The sequence below is a fragment of the Myxine glutinosa genome, chromosome 11, assembly GCF_964187855.1.
Source record: "Myxine glutinosa chromosome 11, kmMyxGlut1.1, whole genome shotgun sequence".
NCBI classification, from domain to species: Eukaryota; Metazoa; Chordata; class Myxini; order Myxiniformes; family Myxinidae; genus Myxine; species Myxine glutinosa.
The window spans coordinates 16905740-16929673 of NC_136271.1; the positions used below are offsets into that span (position 1 = coordinate 16905740).

The 23934-nt window shown below is 43.0% G+C and overlaps 1 protein-coding gene across 6 annotated transcripts in view; it reads left to right on the plus strand.

Moving 5' to 3' along the window:
• ZNF451 (zinc finger protein 451) overlaps positions 1–23934 on the plus strand; it is a 38524-nt gene that overhangs the window by 13159 nt on the left and 1431 nt on the right. For all 6 annotated transcript variants that reach the window (XR_013624908.1, XM_068130253.2, XM_078786437.1 and 3 more), the window contains 8 exons: positions 1862–2009; positions 5362–5485; positions 5827–5986; positions 13633–13780; positions 13863–14187; positions 19192–19435; positions 22981–23076; positions 23690–23769. Coding sequence is in view for 5 of the 6 variants with exons in the window: in XM_068130253.2 (XP_067986354.2) it covers positions 1862–2009; positions 5362–5485; positions 5827–5986; positions 13633–13780; positions 13863–14187; positions 19192–19435; positions 22981–23076; positions 23690–23736 (1292 nt within the window). In the remaining variant the exon portion in view is untranslated. The remainder of the gene's footprint in view (positions 1–1861; positions 2010–5361; positions 5486–5826; positions 5987–13632; positions 13781–13862; positions 14188–19191; positions 19436–22980; positions 23077–23689; positions 23770–23934) is intronic.

The following is a 23934-nucleotide window of genomic DNA, read 5'->3' on the forward strand; positions in this document are numbered from 1 at the left end:
AATGGAAAGAATATGGAAATACCCAGACTATTGCTGGAGCTGGCTGTTCGATCAAAATTCTGACCACTCTGACAGAACTAGAGTTCCCTGGCTGAGATGGGAGAAGCTGCTGGGAGGGCAACAGTCTCTGCATGACTTCACAAATCTAGGCTTTATGGGAGAGTGACCACTCTTGAGAAAAAGGCACATGACAGCACTTCTGGAGTTTGTAAAAAGTCACGTGAGAGACAGAGAGCATGAGGCAAAATATTTTGTGGTCTGATGAGATGAAAATTGAACTCTTTGGCCTGAATACAAAAGCGCATTATGTCTGGCGGAAACAGAGCACACACAGGTCATCGTCCATCTAACACCATCCCTACCGTGAAGCATGGTGGTGGCAGCATCATGCTGTGGGGATGCTTTTCAGCGGCAGGGACTGGGAGACTTGTAAGTATAGAAGGAACAACGAATGGAGCCGAATACAGGCAAATCCTTGAGGAGAACCTGCTTCAGAGTGCAAAAGACCTTAGACTGTGGCTCTTCTTTACATCTCAATACTTTGGGAATTCTTATCTGACCCTGAAGTTGCGAAATTGTACTTGAGTGTTGGGAATAGTCATAAACGGTGTCTACATCTGTCTGCCAATAGTGCTCCTTGCCATTAGGCTTTGACAAATACTGTTGCAAATCCTTTAAAACAGTTTGCATCCCTTGTTGCTTGCAACGTTTATTTATTGTGCCAATCTAGAAGGATTTTTTTTTTTTACCTCCGTCACTGAAGGTGGACGGAGATTGTTTTCTTCACTGTCTTTGTTATTTGGCAATTTATTTATTTATTTTACAAGTATGTTGATCACTCCAATTTGTTTGTTTGTATGGTTTTTTTTGCTTGTCTGTCTGCTCACCTATAATCGCCTATAGGACACAAGGATTTGCATATCAGGTCACTGAATTCAACCACCAACTATGTTTGAAGTCAACATTGGCCAAGAGGTCAACGTAGGCCAGTTTTCTAAAATTGTCAGTTTTCATTCGATTGACTTCAACTTTGAAGAGGATTTTCACATCAACTAAATGAATTCAACCACCAATTATTCTTGTTTTTGAGGTCAACCTTCTAAAATTGAGAGCTCCAAAGACTACATTTATATCATGATATCTCAAAGTTGGGGATGAGTAATGACAAAACTAGGTGGATAAGTTGATAAGGTGACAAGAACGACCAATTCGATTTAACTTCAGATCTGACCAATCGGCAGGATACAAAACGTAAACTGTTCAGCCTGGCGGAGGTATGCGCTCTACCGAGTGCCATTCTACCTTGTTCTGTTTTGCCATGTGTTGAGTGATTCTTAGTTTTCATTCTTTGATAGTTTGCAAACCGGATATCTCAGTTACGAACAGATTCTGCCAAAACACGAGACGGGTTGGGTGTGTGACAAGGATCAATTGTTTAGATTTTGGTGAAGATTCTGATCTGGATAGTAGAATTTTTTACTTAACCATTGAGTGGTAGGGCCAAAAACGATATATAATACGACATCTGAAAAAATTATGGATTCGGATGAAACTTGGTGGCCGAGTTGGTTAAGTGACAGGAACAAGCTGATTATAGATTTTTTGTGCGACGAGGCCAAATGGTCCGGATGCAGATCCGGCCTATCAGTAGGATACAAAACTGTTCCTGGGGATTCTGTATCCTACAGTAGGATACAGAACTAGTAAACTGTTCAGCCTGGTGGAGGTAGGCGCTCTACCGAGTGCCGTTCTAGTATAAATTTCTTTTGAATCCTGTCCTTGTAATCATTAGTGGTCTTTAGAGCAAACATTCCAAGTAAATGAACTTGAAAGTCAAACCTTTTTTCTATTTTTTTCCTAGGGAGGCAGAATCCACGCGATTCCATTGCTCGTCATGGATGTAAATTGCACCCTCAAGTCCAACAACCTGATACCCTTTTGGTTTGTCCCATCGTCAACTGCAACCGGAGATTTGACAACATGTTCTTACTCCAGGGACACATGAAAAGGTATTCAGTTCCTCATCGGCAGTAACTTGTGCACCACTTTGAACTCTTAATTCTTGGTTTCATTCTCTCGGTCTGTCTCCTCTTCTCTCTGCCTGATTGGATGACCTTCAGACACAACTAAGGTTGTGGGCCCACTGTTAAGAGTTTGATTGAAAGGTTGAAACCTGTATAATGTACGATTCCCATTTGCTGATCTGGATAGTTATTAAATTGAAGGAATCTTTTAGATATCTTTAGAATTTATGGTTTATTTTGTTGGGACATGTCACGCGTGCGTGGCTTGAAGAGGAAGCTCGAGTATTTGCGATTCCTGCTTTTAATAATTGTGCCATTGGAAAGCTAATAATCGATTTATTTGGAACAATAATTCATGTCCGTTTAATCTCGGAGTCTCGGAGTTTTAAAAGCCCTCTTTGACTAAAACTGGCATTGACTAAAAACAAGTGTGAAATGGAGTTAATGTAGTGATTCAAACTAGTAGTTTATTCTACGATGGCAGGAACCTTTTAGGAGAACACAGGAGTCGTGCACAAAATTCTATATAGTAATACATCTCAAAGCAATATAAAAATATACAACGGGGCACGGAATGAGCACACCACCACCACCACCAACAACAACCGATTTGTGTTTCAGGTGTTTCACTTCATTTTGCATCCTCATTGAGACTCCGACAATGGTGTGAGGTACACTTTGCAACGCCTGAAATAAACGGGCTCGATTAAAGACAAGAACAGGCCAGGAAGACCCAGAAGAACCTCCCCAAGGCAAGACGCTGGAAGTTTCTCAGCTTATGTAATCGAAGAAAATCGAGTTAGCAGCTGACGAATGAAATGAGAGCAGGCCTGAACATTAACATCTCGTCCAACACTGTACACAGAAGGCTGATTGCAGCAGGTCTCCATGGCAGAGTTGCAGCAAAGAAACCACTATTGAGATGAAAGAATAGGTCAAAAAGACTGAAATTTGCAAGGCCACACCAGGATTGGGCGACTGATCAATGGAATCGGGTACTCTGGTCTGTTGAATCGAAGTTTGAATATTGTGGATCCAGTTTGTATGCCGAATACCTGGAGAATGTTACGACACACTGTTTGCAGACTACTGTTAAACACAGTGGAGGCTCTGTGACTATAGCTGGGGTTGTATCTCTGCTTTTGAGTGCAGGAAAACTTGTTAAAATCAATGGCAAGCTAACAAAAGAGAAGTACAAGCAGATACTGCAGCACCATGCAGTTCCGCGTGGAAATCGTTTAATCGGAAGAGGATAATGATCTGAACACACTTCCAATATAGTAAAACACTATTTGGAGAACAAGGTTACAGCTGATGTGCTCCGTGTTCGAATGGCCACCACATAGTCCGGACGAGTCTCATCGAGGCCATACGGGATTACCTGGAAAAATAGAACATGAGCCCGACTAACCTTGCAGAACTGTTGGATGTACTACAGGATGTTTGGTACAATGTTCCTGTGAGAGTGCTTCAGTCGTAAACAGGAAGAATGGGTAAAAGAGTGATGGCACTCGAGAAGGCAGGGAGCGAACACACAAAGTATTGACTGAAACTATAAAATGACACCGTTCTTGTTATTTACTAAAGGAGTTTGTATCACGTGTATTTATAAAGGATGTTGATTACCGTTTGTTTGTTTAAGGATGGTATTGCATTTGGGTCTGTTTGCCTGTTTGTCCGCACAGAATAAGCAACCATTGGTCTGATTAACAGGAAATTTTCACCATAGCTGCGCCTCCTCCCGTAGAATTTTTAATGATCGACTCATAGGTCAAGTGGTATGGGCGCCATCTTGGAAAAAAAACGAAAAACTTTGCACCTCTATAATCTGAAAGCACTGCATAGAAAAAATTGAGACATGGCTCATTGTAAAGAACTCTCCATGGGGAATAAAATATGTTAATGATGTCATAGGTGCTTCCATTATGACGTCATAATTCGACAAGTACAAAACTTAATCCGATCGGATGAAATTTCTTGAACGTCGAGAGATAAATTGGTGGAGAAAAATAATAATAATAATAATAATGACGTCATCGGTCACGTGGTTCGGCAGCCATATTGGATTGAACATAAATCTATGTCTTCAATAAACCACACAACCACAGAAGCTAATAAACACCACACAAACAGCAAACATGTCCTGGTGAGGGTCTGCAATCTCTGAATGCTCTTTCTTGTTTGCAATAACTCTCCAATTGGGAGGCCCAAATGAAAATGCAAAATATCAGAATTTGAAGGCTTTTTTTATTTTAAACGATTCATATAAACATCCGTTGAATCATATCACACGCAAATCATCAAAATCTAAACAGTATCTTTAGAATTTCAATAAAAGCCACATCACTGTTTATATCGGTAAATATTATTCCATCGTGTTTCAAATCGTGATCGATACACTATGACCGTGATGATCGTGAATCGTGAATCGTGATCGATAATCGTGTTCACAATCGCTATGTCGTATGTACTCCCGATACGTGTACCAAATTCCCGAAACGTGTAACTATACCAAATCAACAGTTAAAAGGATTTTGAGCCGATAGCTGTTACGGCCTTGGCAAGATCGATGGAGACAGCGATCTGTTAGCGATCGATGGAGACATTTTGCTTTCCCGGGTGCCACACAAACGGCTGCACCGATCGTGCGGCACCCGGGAAAGCAACATCGTCACAATGAGAACAATGAACGTTATGTGAACGCGAATGTTATGCGGGAGTCCAAACCTGAGAATGCTGGAGACTAAAGCTGAAATTGGGAAAACTAAATAGCCTATTTTACTCCTGGAGATCCCAGGATTATCCACCCAAAATATCGTTGCGATCGGTTCAGCAGTTTTTACGGTACCTTCGAACAGACAGACAGACGGACAGACATTTGGTGAATTGTAGTAAGATAAACACGTGACTGTTTTCACTGATAATTGGATGAATTTACCCTGAACTATGAATATCATTGTAATAACCTGAACTTCTGCACAGTACAATCTGTAGATTGTAAGGAATTTTAATGCATACAAAGGATGAGATTTTGAAGGTTGTACAACGGTGAGGCCTCAAGTGCTTAAAGGGTTGTGAACGGACAGCGAAGCACGAACAGAAAGCAGGTGTTCCATGAATAATCGTGGAGCATGAACACGGACTACTCAAAGATCACAAATGGACCCCAGGCAGAAGACAACAAATAATGTTTTTGAGGTTGATCTTTTCTATAGATCTGCTAGAGTAAGATAACCTATCTTTGAACACCTGCAGTTTATAAGTGTGTATTGTTGAATAACGCATACCACCAAGGGGTGAAAGGTAAAATGTTATCCGATCCCCATCCCTTGTGCAGATTTGATCATTCTCCCTGCGACCCTACTGCCATGTTGGGCTTGTTGAATGAGCAACACTTTGGCTGCGTCATGTGCTATAAAGTTTTCGCAAACTACCAGGATTATACAAACCACCTGATCACGGTGAGCCGCCCTGTGCCTATAACTACGTCTCAAATTATCTCCTATATGTTTGTGGATCAGTAAGCATTCATTTACTGCAGAATCTACTTTCAATCCTACTAGTGCGGAAGAAAGCCTGTGTCAATGTTGGCCTTTTAATTTATTATTTCTGTCACCAGAGGTGGACGGAGATGATGTTTTCACCTCTGTCCTTTTGTTTGTGGACAGGATATCTCAAAAATATACGGACGGGTTCAGACGAAACTTGGTGGACAGGTTGGGTGTATGACGAGTACGAATAGATTTGATTTTGATGCCTTTTAATCAATTTATTAATGACGTCATACTCTGTCTTTATCCAGGAGAGCTGCGCTGGTACTGACACTCAACAGGCCGACACTCCTCCACTCTCGATACATTGCTTTGCCTGTCCCAGCTGCTTCTACCTATTCAACAGCCGTAAAGCATGCCTGGACCACATGGCTGCGGTCTCTCATAATCACCATGCCGTCGACCTGTCCGGTACGGTCACTTTGCCAAAATGTCTGAGGAAGTCCGCTGGACATTTTACTTTATTGTTCCACCTTTTCTCACCTACATTTCCCTTCTGCTTTAGGATTCATCCACGTTTTTGAAAGTCTGGAAAAGTCATCAATTTAGAAGGCACCGTCCACTTTTCCCATGATTGCAGCTGTGGCCGATCTAACTTTCACTTTTTGATTACTCGGCTCGTTAAAACTGGGAATAATAATCTGTATATAATGTAGCAAGTGTATCTATGCACAGCCACTAACCCACGTGACTATATGGCTCAATTACGTACTGTTCGAACGTCGGTTGCACGGTGATTACGTCTATTAATTACACTAGGGCATGCCCGTACTATATATATATCTAAAATTATATCCCCCCCCTCTATTTACATGAAATGGTTTGGTCCATGAAATGTTTTGGTCCATTCGCAACGCCAAAGCGAACGGCGAACGCTTTACATGAAATGGTTTGGTCCATGAAATGTTTTGGTCCATTCGCAACGCCAAAGCGAACGGCGAACGGCTTGCGAGTACAGTGACAATCCCCCCCCCCCCCCCCCCTCTATTTACATGAAATGGTTTTAATTAGTTTTAAAACATAGTTTAACGCCAACATATGGCATGCCCGTACCCGTACTATCCGTAATGGCGCACGCTCTCACAGGAGCTCCGGAAGGTCGCATATCGCAGGAAAGCGAAAGAATCGCAAATTAGTTTTAATTAGTTTTAAAACATCGTTTAACGCCAACATAGCGCCAACATAGTTTGCCGACGGGAAATAAATGAATACGCTCTCAAATGTGCCATCCGAGGCAGAGTCTGTTCGCCACGTTCGGCACACGTGATAGCTCGCTGCTCTCTGATTGGTTGAATCGTTTTTTGGACATAGCTCGGTAACTACTTCTGCGATTAATTTAAAACCTTGAAAAGGCACATCCTCGGGTCCCCAGCAATATACCTGGCAAGTTTCAAGTATATCGGACCCGTGGTTGTCGAGAAACAGCGGTCACAGACAAACATACAAACATACAAACATACAAACATACAAACAAACATACACACAGAGATTACTGGAATTATAGATAGATACCATTGGAACGTACCTTTAAACCTTTAGAAACATTGGACTACCAAGACCCCTTATGCCTTTTAAGACCCTTTATACATTTTTGACACTTTAGGTGCCATTAGCCATTTGCATCCTTTGGACCCCTTAGACTTCTATACACTTTGAGACCCTTTAGACCCATTTAGACCCTTTAGACCCATTTAGACCATTTACAACCCAAAGACCTTTCAGACCCCCAAGACGCTTTAGATCCATAAAATCCCGTTAGGCCCGCCTCTGGAACAAACTCCCTCACTCTCTTCAATCCCACTCCTCCCTCCAGGTCTTTAAAACGGCTGTTCACCACCACCATCTTATCTTCCCCAATACAAAACCTTGATCTTTTCTACCCCCGCTAATTTCACCACAAATCCACTTTTTTGAGGTGACTTTTGTCTTCTTTCCTGGAAGTCCTTGGTGTCCTTACGTTTTATACCTATCCTGCCTCCCCCCAGGCCCTCTCCCTCCCACACATCTCCCGATGTCCCTGCTCTCAAATGTTGTTTGTGTGCTTCCTCCCCTTCTCTCCCCATCTTGTCGACCGCTCCCCTTTTTATATACTTTGTTTGCTTGTTTGTTTGATTTGTTTGTTTGATAAATGTTAGCTCTTTCACGAGCCTCGACTCTGTATACAAAAAAAAAAAAAAGAACCCTTAATCCACGAATACCCTGTAGACCCTGTTGTAAATGTCATAATCCTTAGACCACCTAAGAGCCTCCAGACCCTAAGACTCCTTTTATCTTTAAGACCTTTTCAACACTTTAGTCCTCTTCACCCTTTATGCCCTTTATACCCACAGCATAGACCCTTTTGACCCCACAACACTATACATTTACTCCCTTGAGATTCTTTGTACCTATCAGACCCTTTAGACATGTTACACATCTTTAGACCCCTTTAGACTGTTTGGACCCTTGATCATTTGGAACTTCAGACGGATTTTGACCACTAAGACATTTACATGATATTAGATCCTTTCGACCCCTTAGATCCTTTATTAGACCCTAACTACTATTGGAACGGACCCTTTAAGTTTAGACGGACCATCTAGACCCTTTTAGACACACACCACACAAACATCTATAGACATCTTGCAAAACGCAGACTATAGTTTCATCAGCAAGTAAAATGTAGAGTCTACCCACCCAGAGGGGTCGGTGGGTATTCTGCCAGTATTAAAAATACATTAAAAAAATTGTGTCATTTGCTTCAGTTCTAATTTGTCTCACACTTGGATGAAGCGCATTTCCTGTGTTTTCAATAATTGATTGTGAGTGAACCAGTATGTATGTACGAGTCATCCATACATTTCTGGGGTGGCCGAGCTGATCGCAAAATTACATTTAATGTCATTATTTACTGACGTATCTATTTGCTCAGACTTTATGTTTAGTGAATTGAAAATGATGGCGGCTAGCACCAAGGACGTGGCCGAGGCAGAAACCGAGTTGTTAGGGTGGTTTATCTCCGATGATCTGGACTACAAACAAACTGACCATCGCTGCTTACATCTAAATGGAAAAGGCCTTTGACTCACGAAATACGGATTGTCTTGGAGGCACGTGGGGTCGGATCGGATCAAGTGCGGCCCTCTACAAAGATACCGGTAGCCGTTTGTGCTTAGGGGAAATACCATGTGACTTGTTCCACTTGACTTCTTGTAATATCATTGTGTGCACGTGACATTACCTTACAAGTAGTGGGCATTCACAGACATCCTTGACCAATGACCATGTTCTGGAATGTCGGCCGAGGCCCTCACTTTTTGTCCCCCGTCGCATCGCAGAGCGAAAGGGGGACTATGGTTTTCCCTTCCGTCCGTGCATGCGTGCATAAGCGAATGACCGAATTCTAATTTGGTGTGTGGGGGCAACTAGGCATAAGGAAGAACGCTATTGCAAATTGGGTCGCCACGTCAAAATCCAAGATGGCCACCACCATATATATATATATATATATATACTGAAACGCAAAAGAAACTTACCACCTTTGAAACCTTTAAATATGAACAATAACACTGCGTGTAGTAAATGTGTGAACTTATTTGTGGACAATAGTGTCCTCACTGTCAGACAAAACAGTCACGGATGGTCACTTGAACCTTCAATGGTCACTTCATAGCACAGCTGTTGAACAGCCGTTTTGACTGTCAGTGATTAGCCAAGGGGTACGGGATGATTTTAATGAGCTGCACGTGATGTCTTGATATTGGCTTTAAAAAGGCCAGTGCAAAATGGGCATTTTGACCAAAAAATTTGACCATTTTGACCAACTTCAAAAAGACCGAAAACGCAAAAGAAACTTACCACTTGTTTGAAATGTAATAAAATTGTAACAGTTCAAAATATAACAAACCAACAATAATTGCTAATTGAAACATTGGCATTTTATTGATGACATGTCAAGTTTTTGACCAAGATACACCATCTCATCAGTTTGTTCTACAGTACAGAACAGCACAGGTTGCAATGTCAGTCCCCTTTCAATAGCGTGTGTGGCCACCATTGTTTTGGATACAAGCAGTGCATCATCGGCATATACTGCCTACCAGTCTTTGGATGGATTGCTGCTGGATTCTGTCCCACTCAGTCCTCAATGTCTGAAGCAGCTCTGCCCGTGTCCTGGCCCTGCCAACTACACATCTCCCAAGCTCATCCCACAGGTGCTCTATGGGATTCAGGTCAGGGGAGAGCGCAGGCCACTGCATGGTGTTGATGTTCTTGCCTTGGAGAAATGCAGTGGTGCAGTGGTAAAGCGAGCAGCATGGGGACGAGCGTTGTCATGCTGAAAGGTTCTCAGTTCTGGGTGGTCTAGCAGGAATGGCAGCAGATGAGGTCGCAGGATGTTATCCACATACCGCTGGGTGTTAAGATTCCCATCCACAACCACCAGTGGTGTCTTGTACCGGCCTGATATGGCGGCCCACACCATCACACTTGGGCCACCCCACCTGTTGGCTTGACGCACGCAACAATCGGCATATCGCTCACCAGTTCTTCTCCAGACACGCTCACACCCATCAGGACTGTCCACACAGAACCTTGACTCATCGCTGAAAGCGACCTCGTTCCACTGCGCCAAGGTCCACCGCTGATGCTGCTGGCACCATCTCTGTCGGTTGCGGCGATGGGCAGCCGTCATCACGGGGCCTCTGTATCGTCTTCTGGCAGTCAGACCATAGTCATGCAGTCGTCTTCGTGCAGTATCATTGGAGATCCGTGGGTTTGCACGCCCCGGAGTTTCTGCCACAGTGCGGGATGCTGGACGGAATTGATCCCGCAGGTGACTTCGGACCATCTGCCTGTCCTGCCTTGCAGTGGTGACTCTTGGCCTCCCTGATCGAGGTCTGTCATCTGCAGAGTTGTGGAGGGTGTCTCTGTCCACCAGGGCCGATATCGTCTGGTGTGAACAGCCAAGGCGACGTGCCACCTCACGGTAGCTCAGTCCGCCTTGCAGCATGCCCAGGGCACGCTGCCGTTGATCCCTTGACAATCGTGGCACGTTGATTGAAATGCCCATTTTGCACTGGCCTTTTTAAAGCCAATATCAAGACATCACGTGCAGCTCATTAAAATCATCCCGTACCCCTTGGCTAATCACTGACAGTCAAAACGGCTGTTCAACAGCTGTGCTATGAAGTGACCATTGAAGGTTCAAGTGACCATCCGTGACCGTTTTGTCTGACAGTGAGGACACTATTGTCCATAAATAAGTTCACACATTTACTACACGCAGTGTTATTGTTGATATTTAAAGGTTTCAAAGGTGGTAAGTTTCTTTTGCGTTTTCGGTCTTTTTGAAGTTGGTCAAAATGGTCAAATTTTTCGGTCAAAATGCCCATTTTGCACTGGCCTTTTTAAAGCCAATATAAAGACATCACGTGCAGCTCATTAAAATCATCCCGTACCCCTTGGCTAATCACTGACAGTCAAAACGGCTGTTCAACAGCTCTGCTATGAAGTGACCATTGAAGGTTCAAGTGACCATCCGTGACCGTTTTGTCTGACAGTGAGGACACTATTGTCCACAAATAAGTTCACACATTTACTACACGCAGTGTTATTGTTGATATTTAAAGGTTTCAAAGGTGGTAAGTTTCTTTTGCGTTTCAGTATATATATATATATATATATATATACAGACCTGGCATTTAATATGGAATTTTTTTTTTGTGGGGGTGAACTTACTTTTCAAGATGTCTTAGAACCAAAAGTTCATTGGAATTATGTTGAAATTATTCTAGATTTTGTTAATGTGACCTTTAAAAGAAACAAAAACCACATTTGACATTTCGAAACAAATAAATTGATCCTTGAAAGTGATGTAAACTGATATCGAACTCAATTCACCGACAGTACTGTGTTAAACTTCTGTGCATTTTCCAGAAGTATCTCTTTATTTTGCACATTAGCCAAAAATCTTTTCAACAAAAACAAAAGTTAAATTACGACTGGGATTACAGACAGTAAAATTACAGTTCAGTACTTCGTGTAACCCCCACGAGCATTCAGGAGAGCACGTACACGTTGAGGCATGCTGTTCACGAGATTTGCCAAGGTTTGGACAGGAATCGCTTGCCATGCAGTGACAATAGCCTGCTGCAATTCACGCACAGAGGCAGGCTGCTGGGCCAAGTTGTCGATTTGACACGTTAATTCTGCCCACAAGTTCTCTATCGGATTCATATCCGGGGACATGGCAGGCCACTCCATATGCTCTACACCATGGTCAGCAAGAAAGTTTTGGATCATACGAGCACGATGAGGCCGTGCATTGTCATCTTGGAAGACAAAGTTTCCTCGAAAGGCTGCACGAGCAAATGGAAGCAATGTTTCTTCCAGAATGGCCCTGTACTTGAACTGGTTCAGGTTTCCATTCAGAACAACCAGGTCAGTTTTGCCCCCTGCATGAAAAGCAGCCCAAACGGTCACCACACCACCTCCAGCTTGGACTCTTGGCACTATACAATCTTTGTTGTCGGCTTCATGCACTTGTTTGCGCACTCGGACGCGGCCATCTTGATGATAGACCAGAAATCTTGACTCGTCACTGAAGATCATGTGATTCCAGTGTCCTGGCTGCCATTGACGGTGCTCTCTGGCCCACTGCAATCGGCGCTGGCGGTGTTGTCTGGTCAGGCGTGGCTTTCTCAGGGGACGCCTGGCACGATAGCCTGCTTGAACCAGTCGTTGGTTGACTAGCCTTCTGGATACAGGCACATTTGTCAGTTGCTGCCACTCAGCCCTAAGCCGATTAGCTGACTTGGTACGGCCATTGCGGACTAACCGGTGCAGCTGGCGATCATCCCTCCTTGTGGTTCTGCGGGGACGTCCTGGCCTCGGTATTGGAGTAGGGACACCCCTCTGAGCATTTTGTTTCAGGATATTTGACACCTGACCTTGAGTGATGCCATACTGCCGAGCAATAGCACGCTGTTTCATGCCGTAATTTCGTAAAGCCACCACTCCATGACAAACAGCATTGTCGAGTTGAAGGACCATCTCCAGAGGAAGCGGCAATAACTTTTGGAGACGTGCAGCAGTTGTTTTCCACTATTACAGAACGCAACAACCCTTGTATACCCGACTGTGAAGCCAATCATCAAATGCACCTGTCCGTACATTTTGTCATGCCACCTGTGATATAATCCTGTTGTGGACTTCTTGCTGTGGCAGACAATCAGTGACATGGTTCTTTTAACAAATAAATCATCAAAGTGTAAAAGAAACTCACCAGATTGAAATACTGAGTTACGAAAGTAAACCCAAGTCAAGAAAAAAAATATATTCCATATTAAATGCCAAGTCTGTATGTCTGAACCTTGTGAGCGAAATATCTTGAAATATAAACTAACTACCAACTTCTAATCTGGTGTGTGGGTGTATCTACGCATAAGGAAGAACGCTATTGAAAATTGGGTCGCCACGTCAAAATCCAAGATGGCCGCCTTGTGTCTTCCACTTTGTCAACTCACATCACTTCACCGACGGGGGACCTAGGCGTAACGCTTGTTCACATTTATTCCCGTTTTCATTTGCTTTCTCTGCAACCGCTTGAGCGATTGACACGAAACCTACAACAAAAGAAAACCCGTGGAAAACGTTTAAATAAAGTTACATGATTATTGGATGGAAAATGTGGCTGGTGTTCCAGAAAGTGTTTTCTGCAGGCATGGGTGTTATACCGGGGTGTTATACGTATCGGGAATAAACGGCCTTTATCTCGCTTCGCTCGGCCTTGGCCGAATAAATGATCTCTCAAATCCCACTGCATTCTCAATCCCTTCATTGTGGCAACTATTCACAATTTCACATCGATTTCCCTTATCTGTAAGGGCCCCCTGCTTATTTTGTGTGGGTTTGTTTCCCACAGGCATTGTCCTGCAATTTATAAATTTTCCATTTTGAGTTTGTCTTCCTCAATTTTAAATGAAAAGAATTAATAAATAACAGGCCGACGTCATTCCATTATCCTGTCGTGAATATGACTTTCGAATAGCACCGTCATTCTCTTGTCCTTTTGCCAGAGGACGAAGCCATGGCAGCTCCACTGCCCTTCCCCAAGGTGGCTCGTGACAAGCTGGAGGAACTGTGTCGAGCCGTGCCGTTCACGGTGAACTGCAGCAATTGTGCTTGCGCTCTTACTTCGCATAGTCAAGTTTGCAGCCATCTCAAGTATGCCTGCTCTTTTCTCTATTTCCATTATTTTGCCGAGTTTATGCACAAACACCCTCTTATTTCAACTTCTCTTCCGCAGATATAAATGCCCAACAGGAACTCCAGTGGCGCTGGCAGGGAAAGCGCCTGCGGACGTGGCGGCAGTGTTTCGCAAGCGTGGAAGCTGTTGGACGTGTCGCCAGCTCTTTTCGGATTTACCGTCATGCTTTGAGCATGCTGAAGCAAAACAGCATACCATTCGTTATATGCTCACTACATTAGAATCACTGCAGGAGTTCTCTCACGTCAGTGGTCTACCTGTGGCTGACAAGGAGACTGCCGCTTCAGAAACCAAAACGGAAAACCTTTGTCGCTGTGGATTGAGCTTCTGCTCGGAAGAAGAACTTTATACTCACGTGTTGCAGGTGATGAAGAGCAGCCTTTGGTAATTTTGTTCGTTAATTAACTGAAATGTATGTCTACCTGGAACTAGTTATCGAGTTACGTCAAGTCATGGGCATGTGTATACAGTCACGTGAAAAAGTAAGTACACCCATGTAAAGTTTTGACTTTTTCAACATATTTCAACATGCAGCTATTTGATCTTCATTTCAACAATATTGATAGATAAAGGTGATGTAATATAACAAATATCATGAAACAATTACATTTTGTAGTCCATTGTATAATTTAAATAAACATAAATGCAAATTTCGCATGTGGAAAAAGTAAGTACACCCCTACATTTATCACTACTTCAAATACCTAAAATTTGAATCGGGTGCACCAGCTCAGATGCAAATGATTAGAATGTTGTTAGAGAGGATCTTTGAGGAACCTGTCTTATTTAAACCTCAGACATTCAGTTTGGTTTGCTCTTTGTTGTTGAAGTGTGCGGCGTCACCATGCCCAGATCAAAAGAGCTCTCTGAGGCCTTCAGAAAGAAGGTTATAGATGCCTACGAGTCTGGGAAGGGATTTAAAAAGATCTCCAAACAATTTGAAATCGATCATTCGACTGTCCAGAAGATAATCTACAAGTGGAGAAGATTCCAAACAACTGCCAACTTGTTCAAGCCACGCCGCCCCAACATTTCAGCCCGAGAGCAGACAGACCTCAAGATGCTGAAAGAAGTCTAAGGACCCCAGAATATCATCACGGGACCTACAGGTAGCTCTTGCCACTGTTGATGTCAAAGTGCACGAGTCTACCATTAGAAAGAGGCTGCACAAATTTGATCTACATGGGAGGTGTGCCAGGAGGAAACCTTTGCTGTCCAGAAAGAACATCAGGGGAAGACTAAAGTTTGCCAATGAACACCTCGGCAAAGACCAGCACTTCTGGAACAATGTGCTCTGGACAGATGAGTCAAAGGTAGAGCTATTTGGCCACAGTACCAGAAGACATGTTTGGCGAAAACCAAAGACAGCATTTGACCACAAGAACCTGATACCAACTGTAAAGCATGGTGGTGGAAATATTATGGTTTGGGGCAGCTTTGCTGCATCAGGGCCTGGGCAGCTCACCATCATAGAATCCACTATGAATTCTTCATTGTACCAGAGGGTGCTTGAGGATAATGTGAGGCCATGTCAGAAAGTTGAAGCTCAACCGAAGTTGGACCTTCCAACATGACAATGACCCTAAACATACCAGTAAATCCACCAAGGAATGGCTGAAAAGAAAGAAATGGAGGGTTCTGGAATGGCCAAGTTAAAGCCCGGATCTAAATCCCATCGAGATGTTGTGGGGGGATTTGAAACGAGCTGTGCATGCAAGAAACCCCTCAAACATCGCACAGCTGAAAGAATTCTGCATGGAGGAGTGGGCAAAAATTTCTCCCAGTCGATGTCAGAGACTGTTAGATAGTTATCAGAAACGCCGAACTTGCGGTTGTTTCTGCCAAAGGGGGCAATACCACCTGTTGGAGCCAAGGGTGTACTTACTTTTTCCACATGCGAAATTGGCATTTATGTTTATTTAAATTATACAATGGACTACAAAATGTAAATGTTTCATGATATTTGTTATATTATATCACCTTTATCTATCAATATTGTTGAAATGAAGATCAAATAGCTATGTTGAAATATGTTGAAAAAGTCAAAACGTTACATGGGGTGTACTTACTTTTTCACGTGACTGTATATCCTATTTTAGGTAAGCATAAGTATTGGAACAGATGAACTTAAAGTGAATTAAAGCAGTATAATAGTTAGTATTAACAGGAACAGGTGGAAGTTCCGCATAATGTTCAGTGTCATGTGGCGTACAATTTCGATCATAATGCTGTGTGGCACTTTACCGAGTGTTTCAAAATGACGCAAAAACTGCTTTTAAATCTGGAACTTCCTCATGCGAGAACTTCACGGTCGATGTTGTGTGCGACCATTTTGCCTTGGGTCTCGGTGTCAAGAATTTTGACTTGAATATCCGTAATAGCCCTTCATCGAGAAAATGCCACGTACGGTTGGCCATTTTTTTGTGTCGTCAACTTAGTTTAGGCTTGAATAAGGGCTAACACAGAGAACACAAAGGGGGTGGGAGAAAAGGGGGAGAGAGAGAGAGGGAATTACAACAGCAGTAGGGAACAGGGACATTTGTTGGAGAGAGACGGCTGGGGCGGGGTACACAGGATAAAGAAGATGGGCACAACGGGCTTTCAGGAAAGAAAACGGGGAATTTGAAGGAGGCGGATTTGGGGTGTTTTAACTGGGGTAGAAAAGATCAAGGTTTTGGATGTAGTCAGGTTCACTATGTCAATAAATTATATTTCGTTCAAAATCAGGGTAGATTAGCAAACCTATACATTTTTGGAAAGGTTATAGCATAAGGAAACTAAAAATCAATGTTTACATTTGGAGAGATACCTGTATGGCAGCCATTTTGGATTTTCAAAATGGCCACTGTAAAATACATATTTTGTTCTACTTCTGCCTCTAATTACCCCAAAAACTTTTTAAAATATACTAAACCTATATTTTCAGGGACAAGGAATCCAATGAAAGTATCAAATTAGTGCTATGGGGAATGGTAAGACACGAATCAAAGGTTTTGAATTGCAAAATACTGTCTTTATATTCGCGATATGTTGCATAATCAAATACATGTTATCATTTTGTACAGGCAGTTAATAACATCAAAATGTGTCACAATAATTCATATCACCAAACATACACAGGCAGTCAGCAAAATCATATATACACATGCAGTCAGTATAACTTCACATCTACACAGGCAGTCAATGACAAAATATACACAGGCAGTCAATGGCATCAAACATACACGATTACAGAATATGCCATTTAGAGTTCGTCATCACTGTCCTGTGTGTCGTATCCGACAATATAGTCCGCATCGTTTTCACAGTCCGTTCCACACAAGCAAAGGTCGGTCAAATTGATTGGCAAATCGAATTGGTCGAATGGTCGATCGAATCGAATCGATCGAATGGTCGATCGAAGCGATTGGTCGAATGGTCGAATTGGTCGAATCGAATTGGTCGGAATTGGCAAATGTAAACATTGATTTTCAGATTTTCCATGTAATAACGTTTCCAAAAATGTATAGGTTTGCTAATCTACCATGATTTTGAACGAAAAAACATAGTGAACCTGACTAATGGGGGAAGATAAGAGATTGTGGTGAACAGCTGTTTTAAAAACCTGGAGGGAGGAGTGGGATTGAAGAGAGTGAGGGAGTTTGTTCCAGAGGTGGGAGAAAAGGGGAATGAAAGAGTGAAGGTGAGCAGAGAGTCTTGATTTTGATAGTTTCACCAGAAGAGGGTTGCTGGCAGATCTTGTGCGTCCTGCAGGAAAATTTGGGGGACAGAGCACAGACAGAACTGGGGGAACTAGGCCGGAGAGGAGTCGGTAGAAGACAGAAAGACCACCTACCTGTCTGCGGTGAGAGAGAGAAAGGCTCTCAGAATCGGCTTAATCACGGGAGATTCCAATAATCCTGAAAGATTTGCTTTCTACAGCTTGAAGCCATGCTAGGTGTGAGGCAGGAGCACCAGCCTGGAGTGGAGAGCAGTACTCCATCAAGATGCTTAGAGAGGATTTGAGTGACGGAACTTCTTCGAGAGGATTGTTGAGAAAGTAGATGGGAGGGTTTTCCAGACTGACTTTTCGGAGAGACAAAGTGAGAGTGTGGGATTTGTCAGGATTGAGACATGTTCCACTTGTTTGACCAGTTTGTGGTTTTGTCCAGGTCTGCAGAGAGTGAAGAGGCTGCTGCCTGCCGATCTGAGGGGTTGAAAAGGAGGGGTGAGGGGGGAGTTTTGAAAGGGAGGGTTAGGGTGAAGACAGTGATGTAATGGAGGTAGGAGGGAGCGGACCTGGAGTAATATGCTGGTAAGAGATAGGGTTGGTAGGATACAGGCGAGTACAAGAAGAGGAGGGAACAGACAGGGAAATGTGTGACATGGAAGAAGTGCAAAAGGAACGATTAATGAAAATCGAATATTTATTACAAACTGGCTTTCTTGAGATTTTCAATTCAGAGATACATTTGAAAACGATGAAGGTGAGTTTAGCGATTGGAGAAAGGAAGAACTTGAATTTTTTGAATCGGTATGAGTGAAACGTTTATTGTACAGTACAACAAAATCACATGCAAGAAAACTGATGTAGTCAATCGTAACTGGACATACCACATTACTTTCCTTAAAATCTCCAGAACGATCCACGTATTTCTGCCAGCGCTGCACGAGCTTAAAAATCCCACTGGGGTAGAAGTCCGGTCCAACACTCCGCAACCAGCTATGCACGGCTCTCTGGACTGCCTCGTCGTTTTCATGTTGCTGGCCTCTCGTGTGATCTTTGAAGGACCTGCACAGATGGTAGTCCGAGCAGGCCAAGCCTGGACTGTATGGAGAGTGGGGAGCACTTCCAGCTCAGACACACGGGGGTGAAAACAACCTCCATCCACCTTGGGTGGTGGAGATAATAATTCAGCCATTGCATCAAATACGAGAACATTTACACATTCATAAAATACATTATATTTTACATAAATGTCTTTGTTCTTTCTTTAAAAAAAACAAAACGGGCCTTGTTTTATGGGGCTCTTTAGGGCATCATCACAACCCTGTCAAATCCACTCGATGACTTTGCTCGGAAGCATCCTTAACTGTGATTGAGGACGTGAAATCGAGTCCCATTACAGATATTGTTGCATGATCTGGAACCATCAAGTGTCATCTGCCACATGGACACATTGTCTTCTGCGCCACTAATCAACAAGGAGGCACTTTTAACGGTCGGGCGTTCTATGAAGATTATAAAGTTGGCTGACCTGGACGAACGCCGTGATGATGCTGTCACAATGACGTCATGACTGCATCCCGAGAAGGGCCTCTCACAGTAGTTTTTCCAGGTAATTTTAGGTAATCGGCCTTCATTGACACCAGACTGTGTGTGTTTCAGGCAAGCGAGCTGTGCTTCCACTGTCACATTTGCTCCCTCAAGTCCAAGACGGAAAGCGTTTTGAAGATTCACATGAGCCGGATCCACGGTGGTGCTTTTCTCGGCCACTATTCGGCCTTCTGCCATTCCTGCGGCATGTGGCTTGAGGCTGTCCAAGGTGTTATCCAAGAGCATTTGTACAATTGGCACACTGGGCACGGCCTCACGACTGACAACGGAAACGCGAAAAAGCGAGATCGAGAGGGTGAGCCTGCTTTAAAACTTATCCGTTGCTACGATGAACCATTTTCCATAGTGAGAGTTTGATTAAAATGTGTGAAGGGTTACAATTAATCGTCAAATTGTCTGTCGATTAAAGTGATTATTTTTTTTCATATGCATGAAAATTCCCTTTTTTTCTTTAAAATATCAAGACTTATGGAAAAGCAAGGTGATGGAAAAGTATGAACTGGTAGTGGAGGCAACAGTTTGACACTAAGCAAGAGAATGATCGAACAGGAAGAGGCCAAATGAACAGTGGAGCTCAGCAACCTGCAAGTAAGAGGGTTGCGTTGGGGTCAATGGGGGATGACATGAGATGGAGGTGCACGGCCTGCTTGAAGATCCGGGGCGAAGAGTGGAATGGAACAGCCTCTGGAAGGTGGTTCCTACAAACAGGAGAAGCGAGGAACAAAAGAGTTGGTGTGCTTTAAAAGACCACAATAAGTTTAAAAAAGGAGGGTTCCCACAAACAGGAAAAGCGAGGAACAAAATAGTTGGTGTGCTTTAAAAGACCACAAAAATGTTTAAAATAAAGAGGGGGCGCTGGAAGTTTTCAACCCGGGAGTTGCTGGAAAGAGTCGGAGGGCTGAAAGAGCAGAGGGAGATCAACCAGAGAGATCACCGATGTTTTTCCATCTTGAGAACAACTGATCTTACATTCTGGCATAATCGCAGGGGATTCCAATAATGTTGAGAGCTTTAGATTCCAACAGAGAAATATGTGATGCTGGGGTGCCACCCCATGGCAGAGAGCAGCACTCCATTGAGCTACGGACAAAAGCCTCATTGGTTGAGTAGCTCTGATATTTTAATTATTATTATTTTTTTCAAGGAAAGACTTGTAATGATGTTGGATACCCAGTTGGTTTTGGAGGCTAGCCTTGCAATATGGTCAGCCCAGGAAAGTTCACAGCTGACGGTTAAACCGAGAGCTTCAAGAGACTGAACATCTTCCAGCAGCTGACCAAGGAAATAGATAGATGGGCTAATTTTACTCTTCTTGCAGAGCGACATGGTGAGACTGACATTTTCCAGGATTGGAGGACATATTTAATATATTAGGCCAGTGTCATCATTTCTACATCAGCAGACAGTGGGTAGGGCTACTGTATGACACAACGTGGAGTCTGCAAAAAGGAAATAGGATTTTTCCCAGAGCATCGGAGAAGTCCTTTATGTATGCCCTAATCACTCATATTTAAAACACACTTTTATCAAAATAAACGCAGAAATATGTGAACAAAATTTGGGGTGTGTATTATGTACAAGAAACTAAAGTGAAAGCTGTTTCTCAAGATTTCTTGCACCGAATCAAGACCAAACTTCATAACTGGGTGCCACCATCATCATACTAAAATACGCCATTTGTGTCTGTCTGATTAATTTTTGACGCCAATACATTCTATCGTTACTTATCCAATCTCAACCAAACTTGACAGGATGACGAAGGGTTACACAATGAAGGTTGTAGCGCATTAATTTGCCCCCCTCCCCAAAGGGGTTTTCTCTCCCCCCCCCCGAGCGAGTTTGCCCGCCATTGCCGTCAATGGGGTTCCACATTGAGGTGTATATAAATGTTAAATTAGCTTTATCGTGGCATTCTTCCAAAGACGCTTTGAATAACAAAATTAATGATAATCCCATCTATCTATAATTCCAGCAATCTCTGTGTGTCTGTCTGTGTGTCTGTGACCGCTGTTTCTCGACAACCACGGGTCCGATATACTTGAAACTTGCCAGGTATATTGCTGGGGACCCGAGGATGTGCCTTTTCAAGGTTTGTAATTAATCGGACAAGTACCTACCGAGCTATGTCCAAAAAACGCTTCAACCAATCAGAGAGCAGCGAACGATCGCGTGTGCCGAACGTGGCGGGCACACTCTGCCTCGGATGGCACATTTGACAGCGTATTCATTTATTTCACGTTTGCAAACTATGTTGGCGCTATGTTGGCGTTAAACGATGTTTTAAAACTAATAAAAACGAATTTGCGATTCATTCGCTTTCCTGCGCGTTTGTGTACGCGATGGCGATTTCTTTACCAAACTCCGGAAGCCGTTCGCTTTGGACCGAACCATTTCATGTAAATAGAGGGGGGGGATTGTCACCACTCGCAAGCCGTTCGCTTTGGACCAAACCATTTCATGTAAATAGAGGGGGGGGATATAATTTTAGATATAGATATAGTACGGGCATGCCCTAGTATTGTTAATGTTATTACAAAACAATATTAATACTAATAATGTCCCACTTTCCCAAGGCATTTTTCCTGCAGTGATAACATGAATAAATAGCTTATAGTTATAATGGCGTTTCCATGGGAGCAACGGCTTCTACAGAAAGTAAAAATATTATAAACCACAAACACGTATGATTAGCTTTTTAAACAGTCGCTAATGCTCTTTATAACACTGAATGAAGAAATTTGGAGGAATCCCGACATCTGTGAAGTAAGGTTTACTTACAGAACTGAGCAAAGATCTACTGTACTCTACATAACCCACAAATGTTGGGTTAATAACATGGCCCTTTCTGGCGCTAACGTGGCGTTTTTCGTCATGAACTTTTGAAACTCGCTCCTGCTGTTTAACACGAAACTGAAAGGGAGAAGCTCGGGTTGTGCTCCTTTACCAAGCAGCTAGCTAGCGCTTGCCAAGCCAGCCATTCCTTAACGGTTTTGAATGGAGTGCTTGCTCAAATGCTTAAATCACTTGGCAATCTCTCCACAAGAAACTTGGTAAATGAACACACCCAATGTTCTTGAGACCAGACCATAGATCGACTGTAATCTATATACTCCAGAGGAATGACCCTTCCTGCAGCTCCCGTAGTTAGCGGGTGTACTAGTCTTAAAAATGCAATGCATTGTGAATTATATCTTATCCTACATTGAACGTACCTTCCACCTCTTACCACATGGCCCTCTGACGAGCAACACCGCTCTCCCATCAACCTTCACTCCCCTCTCTCTCCCGATTTCGTCACCTCTTACTACACCCATCTCCACAACCACTGCTAGCACTTGATCGTGCTGCCATCTACACTGCTCACAATAAGTTAGGGATATTGTGGGAGTGAGTTTATTTTTTTTATAGGGGTTAGGGTTGGGGTATTGAAATCAAGAATGGTGTTTTATCACACATTAATAACCATGGAATTAGGACCAACAACTTTTTTTTCAACATAATTAATCCAAAAAATCAACCACACCGAAGAACCTGCCAATATCCGCAAGTTATTGTGAGTAGTGTGTATCTTCCTGCTGCCAATGCCACTTAGCATGCACTCAGTATATATATATATATATATATTAAACTTGACTCGTATTTTCTAGACCGGCACAACCATGCCGTGTTACCACCGAAGGCCCTGTCCTGTGTATGTTTGTTTACATCATAATGAATGAAATGGTGGGGGTTGTTTCCCACCCCCCCTTCAAATTCTGCTCCATTCATGATTTTGAACTTTGCATCTTTTTCCATTAAACGTGTTTGTGCAGAAGTTTGCACCTTTATCCCTCATTGTAGAATATCTGGAACGAGAGGAACAATGGCACAAGCGGACCCACACCTCCAATGATGCAGTTTTGGCACCTCGTTTCTCAAGTTTCTCAAGTAGTGATGGTATGGACACAGCATCACATTGTAGACTACACATGGCACTTGTGAACAGGAAGGCGGAGAATGATGCGAAGAGCAGGGGGTCACTGTTGACCAACACAAGACTCCAGGTGGAGCAGTCCATGATCCCTTATGTAGAGCGTGTGATGCAGGACTTGCAGGTAGACATAAAATATTAATTATTGCTGAAAAGAGAATCGGTACCATTTTTGCGATGATGCCCAAACACAAGAACCGGATGCATACATTTATTTATATAATTTCCAGAGCTGCCAGCTATAATTTAATAATCATTGGATTCATGTCATTGTAATCCCAACTCCTTCCACCTCCAACTTTACTAAATATCAAACATTTTCCAAATATTGTTTCCTTGTGACATTTCAGCAACACAATCAGAGGCCCAGGTACATGATATGGTGAATAAGCCAATCACTAACCCTCTACTCTCCATCCATAGTTCCATACAAAGAATAAATCGATACACCTTTATGGAACTACCTGTAAGGAGCTTTCTGATTGTGTGTACTTGTGCTGCTTACGGCGATCATGTTCCAACATAAAGCTTGTAAAATGTACATCCAGCATTCTTCTTCTTACTGCTTGTCTTCTCCAGATGAAGATCTTCAGGAAGCCATTTGCAGAAGCATTACAGACCAATAGCCGCGTCTGTCATAACAGAGGAACTCGACTCAGGTAAATCATATCCAGTACATATAAAGGAATGCGTACATCTGTGGACTAAAGGGCCATCTTTTTATTCCATACGCAAGTATGGCGGAATGTTTGGCCCCAACCACAATACTCCGCACGTGCCCTTTTACATCTCTCTCCTTCCTCCTAGTCATTAACCAATGTGAG